The sequence below is a fragment of the Aedes albopictus genome, chromosome 2, assembly GCF_035046485.1.
Source record: "Aedes albopictus strain Foshan chromosome 2, AalbF5, whole genome shotgun sequence".
In the NCBI taxonomy this organism is placed as follows: Eukaryota; Metazoa; Arthropoda; class Insecta; order Diptera; family Culicidae; genus Aedes; species Aedes albopictus.
The window spans coordinates 172,124,070-172,130,540 of record NC_085137.1 but is presented as its reverse complement, the minus strand read 5'-3'; the positions used below and the strand labels follow the sequence as shown (position 1 = coordinate 172,130,540).

The 6,471-nt window shown below is 41.5% G+C and overlaps 2 protein-coding genes across 2 annotated transcripts; one reads left to right on the top strand and one right to left on the bottom strand.

The window, feature by feature from the left end:
* Positions 1–952: 952 nt before the first annotated feature.
* Positions 953–2,861, bottom strand: LOC109398644 (la protein homolog). Its single transcript, XM_019671030.3, has 3 exons — positions 2,740–2,861; positions 1,603–2,560; positions 953–1,510 (listed from the first exon to the last, which is right to left on the bottom strand). Exons 2-3 carry the CDS (start codon positions 2,548–2,550, stop codon positions 1,265–1,267), a joined length of 1,194 nt encoding a protein of 397 aa, XP_019526575.3. The 5' UTR covers positions 2,551–2,560; positions 2,740–2,861; the 3' UTR covers positions 953–1,264.
* An 85-nt stretch (positions 2,862–2,946) lies between these two features.
* On the top strand, positions 2,947–4,071 carry LOC109404412 (protein TIPIN homolog). Its single transcript, XM_019677292.3, has 2 exons — positions 2,947–3,063; positions 3,126–4,071. The coding sequence occupies exon 2, from the start codon at positions 3,127–3,129 to the stop codon at positions 3,988–3,990; it is 864 nt and encodes a 287-aa protein (XP_019532837.3). The 5' UTR covers positions 2,947–3,063; position 3,126; the 3' UTR covers positions 3,991–4,071.
* The last annotated feature ends 2,400 nt before the right edge of the window (positions 4,072–6,471 follow it).

Here is a 6,471-nt window from a genome sequence, read left to right as displayed (position 1 = left end):
TATGAGATGGTGCTCTGGAGCACCACCAGGCATTTGGAGAACTTTATTTCATGATTTTTCTCGTTAAAAATGGTCAAATCACAGGATGCTTCATTTGACAATCCTAGAAAATCACTTTCCGAACCAGTTTTATACAAATTCATTACAATTCGAGACAAGTTGTTCTCAAAAGCTTCGAACTTTAATGCCACCAGAATTCTAGAATGGGATGCAAATAATGATTACGTTGGAAAATTGCTTATTTTTTGCACGCCATGTGCCCATTGGTGCATATATGCACCATTCATATTGTATCAAATTAAGGGTTTAAATACACATTTCAGTTCTTTTCAACGTATGACTACACAAATAAATAGTAAATCTGTTAGAGAACTATTTTTATTTCAACCCATGAGGATAACTATGCCATTAATTGAGACGTCAAAGTTTGTCATTATTTTTTTGTCGAAAAAATAGCTTTTCGTGAATTTTTTTTTTTTGACAAAAACATTGAATTTGTATGCGCATACTTAGTGTAATGCCTTTAGATAGAGAACAACATGTGAAATCATGATTTACAATTAAAAACATTCAGAAAACTTCATTAGTCTCAGAGATACAAGGGTTGAAAGTTATGGTGCTCTACAGACACCATGGGCGGGAAAGGGTTAAGTCCTCCTTAATTGCAAAAAGCCACCGTGTGCGTGGCCTACCACGAAGCCGACGACCCCTTCCTGGTTCTCTGCTGAATACGGTTTTAGCTTGTCGTTCGCGGAATATAATGTGATCATATCCAATTTCATCGTGCTGCGTTTAGTTATAAAAACCACCAGCATGTATAAATTTGATAAGGGTGCTCCCCTTATTAAATAATTAATCCCACAACTAAGTGATACTCACAATTCCCTAAATGCTTCATCGTGATATGGAAGTGATATTTTTATCGGAATTAACTAAATGTGTTAATAAAGTCTTACGTTTGGACTTCAAAATAATATTTTTATCCTGGGAATTGTAGACCTTAAAAAATATTTCTAGTTCAAATCACGTCTTTACATATTGTTTTAGTGAAACATTTAAAAAGAAAACGGTGTAAGTTGATACTCTTTAATCAAGAGTTGATTGATTGTTATAAATATGAAATTAAACAAGAAGTCGAATGCTCTAAAAGCTCTACCAGCTTTGTAATAAAGATACGGAGTTTGTTTCTAGTCAACCATTGGTTGGAAAATGGAGCTTACCAGTTTGCTTAAATATAGGCGTAGAATATAGGGGTAAAACGGAATTAGGCATCCGCTTCCTGTGCCTTTTTCTTGGCAGGTTGCTCTTTGCTCTCCTCGTCCGCCTTTCGCTTTTCACCGCCATTCCTGTGGTGACCGTGATGCTTGCCTCCCTTCTGGTGTCGGCCCTTGTTGCGGGCATTGCTGGCTTGTCGTCGCGCCTGCTGATCCTTGACGACCTTCCGCAGGAATTCCTTCTCTTCGTCACCCTCCAACAGCCGGGCGGTGATTTCCTCTTCGTCGATTTGGATCTGCGCAAGAGTGAGATTTATTAATTCAAAACATTCCCAAGAATTCTAAGATAGGTAAAATGAAACTTAAAGTAGTAGTTGCTCATACATACCTTGCTATCGGTCAGCTTTTCCATGAACTTCTTGCCGGCATCGTCAGCAGCGAAACGAACCGTTCCTTCGGTGTCGGTTTTTGCGTAATCGATGAATGCCACCTCCAGCGATTCGTCCAGCTTCAAGATAGTCTCCTTAATAGTCTCCCGGCTGGTGTCCTTGTTAAATCCGGACAGGTGGACGCACGCTCCCTTCGGAAGGTGATCAATATTGAAACGATCTTCTTCCTTCTTTTTGTCCTTCTTTCTGCGTTCGGCCTTCTTCTCTTCGAAGTAATCGTCCTGCATCTTGCGGATCAGCTCTTTGCCTTTGTACTCTAGTTTTTCCTTCTTCAGGAACTCGGCGCAATGATCCTTGGTGGCAAAGGTCACGAAAACGCTGCCCTTGAACAAATACTTCTTGGTGGCTTTGTCGTGGTACTTGCGCATGACAATATTGGTAATCTTCTCGAATGGTTCGAAGAACTCGAGCAGTTCGCTCATCTGTGTGCCTTCCTCCGGGGCAAATCCTTTCACGTACACGGTACGTCCATAAATTTCCTTTCGCGTCTCCTCGTTCTGCTCCGGAAGCGGTCTCTCCGGATGGCGTCGCAACTTCTCCCGATCCTCACTGATCTCAATCAATCCCTCGTCGGATTTCTCGATAGCATCCACGATCACTTTCTTGTCCTCGCTCAGTGACTTCAACCGCTTGAATGTGAGCAAAACATCGACCGGCACCCAGCCTTCATCCTTTGAGATCTGCTCCTGCAGGAACTTATCGCGCGCCAGATTGGCATCGCCGAAGTAATACTCCAACTGGCGGATGATGGAAGCCTCCAGCTTGGACACGTTTTCCGAAGTTTCCTGTGCTGATTCTTCGGTTTGTTCTGCAGTAGTTTCTGGTGCCTCTTCCTCCTCCTTGGTAGTTTCCTCCGTGGCGGCAGTTTTAGCTTCGACTTCGGTCATTTTGGCGATCCTGTAAACAAAATTCAAGTGAAATTGAGGTTATGTTGCAACTTACTCAGCCGAATGGATTCAGCCGGCAAAAATGTGAAATAACGAGGAGCGGAGTCATGCATTCTCAATTTAATCTACACAGATAATAAATTATAACAAAAGGAGTGATTTCCTGATATTTATATAACTTTTACTTACTTGTAGTTTCGATTAATTTATTTCTTTAATTGAAGCGTTGAATCACACGTGTAGCTCTGCCGATGAAAACAACTTGAATGATTTGAACTCCGACAACTGGTTGACAGCGTGAAGCGTGACAGCCAGCGCGCCACACGCACACGCGCACACACAATTTTCTTCTGTCGTCGAGGGAATGCCCATTCAAGAAAGAAGGTATTCCGTTCTGTAAAATACTACCGAGCGCGCGAAAGTCGAACCGTTGTTTTTGTTGTCTCGCGAAAGTTCGTCACAAAATCGTCCAGCGGTCCAGCTTCTTTTCTAAACTTATTTCAACAACTCAAGGTAAAACCATTAATTTGATAAACTCTACAACATGAAAATTTAACAGTTCCTTGGTTTTTTAGAATGTCCGTTCTGGATTCTTTGTTCGGGGATGAACTTGGCAACGAGAACGACGGTGAAATACTATCGGACGATGATGGCGCCAAAGGAAACAACGATCCGGATAATCCGGATGCCGCCAACGACGGTGCCGACGAAGGCGAATCCAAACCGGTCCCCGTGGAGCCGAAAAAGAAAACCGTCCGACATCCCCGACTGACCCTAAATCCTACGCTGCTTTGTGGTCCCCGAGGCATCATCGATATGGAGAACTACTTCAAGGACATGAAATTCAAGGGTAAAGGCCACGAACGGGAAGATCTGGACGCCGTGATGAAAAGGATGCAACATTGGGCCCATCGGATGTTCCCCAAGTACGGATTCGACGACAGTCTGGCCGCCATCGAGAATCTCGGCCGGAAGAAGCAAACCCAGTCCTACATGAACAAATACCGGATGGGCCTGCTGGAACCGGAACTCCCACCGGCAGACGACGATAAGGACGATGATGACGATCGATTAGCGTACGAGTCGAACCCATTGAATCAACCACTTGATCCACTGGATAGCATGCTGGATGAACAAATTGCCATCTCGCGCGCCAATGCAAGCCTGAACACTTCCGGGGTTGGGAACCTCTCTGTCTCGGAGAGAAATTTCGATTCAATCCGGGACGATGCGGGCGTCTCGGTACCGACGACACCCGTTAGCACACCCAGCCGGCCGTCGCCAGGGCTTTCGGAGGAAATGCGGGCCAAAATTGCGGCCAATCGGCTGAAAGCTTTGGAACTCCGTAAAGCTCGGATGGCGGCTACCGCCAACCAGGAAGCAGGCAAAAGTGCAACGGCAGAAGAGGGTACCGAGAAGGTTAGCGACATGGAATGTTAGGGTGGCGAGCTAGCGTAAGTAATATAAGATTGAGATTTTTGGAATGAACGGCCACAAAATATAACGAAAGTTATCTCATCATTCGGAATCTCAGGAAAAAAACATTTCTTTGGGCTAACAAGAGAAATTCCTAAGGCAAGAGTATGTTTTGAGGTTTTTATGAGGTAATCCCCGGAGAAATCCAAGGACAAAAATCCTTGAGAAATACATATGTTGATAGGGCTGGAGAAATCGATAGGGAATTTCATGAAAAAAGAGATGTAATGTAACAATCATTCTTTGTCATTAGCATGCTTCTCAGCTATAGTGTTCTAAATATAAGCACTTAAACAGTTAGTAACTGAGTGTTTCCTCTGCCAATGATCATTTGGCATCTGTCTGTATATCGTAAAATGATTCAGCTATAAAGAGTATTGACGGTATCCCCCATAGATCACTTAATGCATGGCAACATAAAGAATCTAATAGGCTCCTAAAGTCCTATGGGGATTCTTGTTTTAAACCACAATATATGGTTCAAGAGTACATATTTACTCAATTTTTGACGTTTTTATTAACCATAGTCAACTGGTTGACGTGTACAGGATTGTGTCTGGCTAATAGGGTCCTAAAATTAAAGGCGAAATCTCGCTTATATTGAATAATACGATCAAGTATGGTGTTCTAATCGGAATTGTACTTTACTCGAACTTGAAAAACAAAGGAATAATGAGAAAATTCGAAATAAGTAAAATCTAGATTGAGTTTAAAGAAGGGCGAAAGTAACGTAAGGGTTCTCTTCATCGACTCTCTCTTCTGCAAATTAAAGTGACAAGATGCAAATTCAATAGAACTTTTTTACACTTAGACGGTAGATTGCATCGCAACCTAGCGATTTATGACCAAAAGGTGCAACTATACTTGCATCTTGTCACTTTAATATGAAGAAGAGAGAGTCGATGAAGAGAACTCTCTAATGTTACTTTCGCCCTTATTTAAACTCAATCTAGAAATGGTAAATAGTTCTACTTTGACATTTGAGGTCAACCTTGTGTGACTGAGCTCGACATTTTTCGCACTGGGATTTCAAAAATGTTCCTATCTGACATACACGGTGAAAAAAAATCACTCAAAGTATGTGTTATAAGCTAGGGACGAGACAAAAGGCTAAAAAAATAAAAATTATATATTTTCAACTATGGTTAATAAAAACATAAAAAAATGAGTAAATATGTACTCTTGAACCATATATTGTGGTTTAAAACAAGAATCCCGATAGGACTTTAGGAGCCTATTGTCAGAAAAAAGAGGCACAAAACAAGCAACAAGGAAGGCGCGACATGATCTCGAAAATTATTGTTGCAGACAAAACGGAAAATGAATTTGTTGCGTACTTTTCAACTCGTAAATAATCAATTGTTACCAACCCAAAATCGATTTTTTTTTTTATGATACATCTTCAGCAGCGTTGCAGTGTTTACCGACACGAACCGCTCGAAAATCACAATGAAAGCCTAAAAAATCTCTAATCTCGTGTTGTACGATCTTTGTTCTATTCTGTTCAAGTTGGGACAAACCTATGTCGCATTGGGTAAAATGTCGCAACAAATTCAGATTGCGAAATTGTCGTTATTGTTGCGTGATAGTTGAATTTTGATTCACTGCGTCAAACACATATAACAGAGAAACAGACGTAACTCTTGGAACAAATTTCAGTTAAAAACATTGTCACGTAACGTAACCGCCTAATAAGGCACTGCATGACATTCTATCCTTCTCTTTCACTCTTACAAAAATTTGGTAAACAACAAGACCAAGAAACGTCAAAATCCCATACAAAATCAAAACAATGCAGTGCCCTATACTAATCATGCTGTGCTTGGCCGTGCAACCCGAGGTGCAACCACTATTATAATATCACAGAGAACAGACATCAAAGCATAGACTAATTTCAAGACCTCGATGTTCCAAAGAAAACGATCAAATTTTCGGTGACCAGTCCGGTACCCAATAAATATTCATAACCGGGTGCCTTTTGTGTGAATTTTATAGAGCTTGCTGACGTTTATTCACCTCTCTCTTTCAAGCATGCAGGGGGGATAGGATTTGTTTTCATCGGGAAACCTTTCCTGATGACAACAAATCCTATTCCGCCTGCATGTTTGAAAGAGAAAGGTGAATAAACGTCAGCAAGCTCTATTTAGCGTGTTACACTGATCTGACAGCTCTGACAGTAAGGGACTAAACATAAATTACGTAAAGTGAGTACCGAGGATTGTTCACAATCTGCGAACTTGACTGCGGAAAAAATTACGACCATACGCCGCTGATCAAAGTCTAATTCCGAAAGTGTGTAAGGATCAACCCGATTGACGATTGACCCGATTGCACCTTTAATATTTTTTAGTAGTTTTTCGTGTGAATTCGTTAAATTGAAATTCGTGTGTACTCACATTTTACCGAGTGTCTCAACTCAAGTGTATCATCATTCACGGTCGCTCC

Coding starts and splice junctions, on each gene's coding strand:
- LOC109404412 (XM_019677292.3), top strand. CDS start 3,127: ATGTCCGTTCTGGATTCTTTGTTCGGGGATGAACTTGGCAACGAGAAC.
- LOC109398644 (XM_019671030.3), bottom strand. CDS start 2,550: ATGACCGAAGTCGAAGCTAAAACTGCCGCCACGGAGGAAACTACCAAG. Junction 1,511..1,602: donor AAAAGCTGACCGATAGCAAG/GTATGTATGAGC, acceptor ACTCTTGCGCAG/ATCCAAATCGACGAAGAGGA.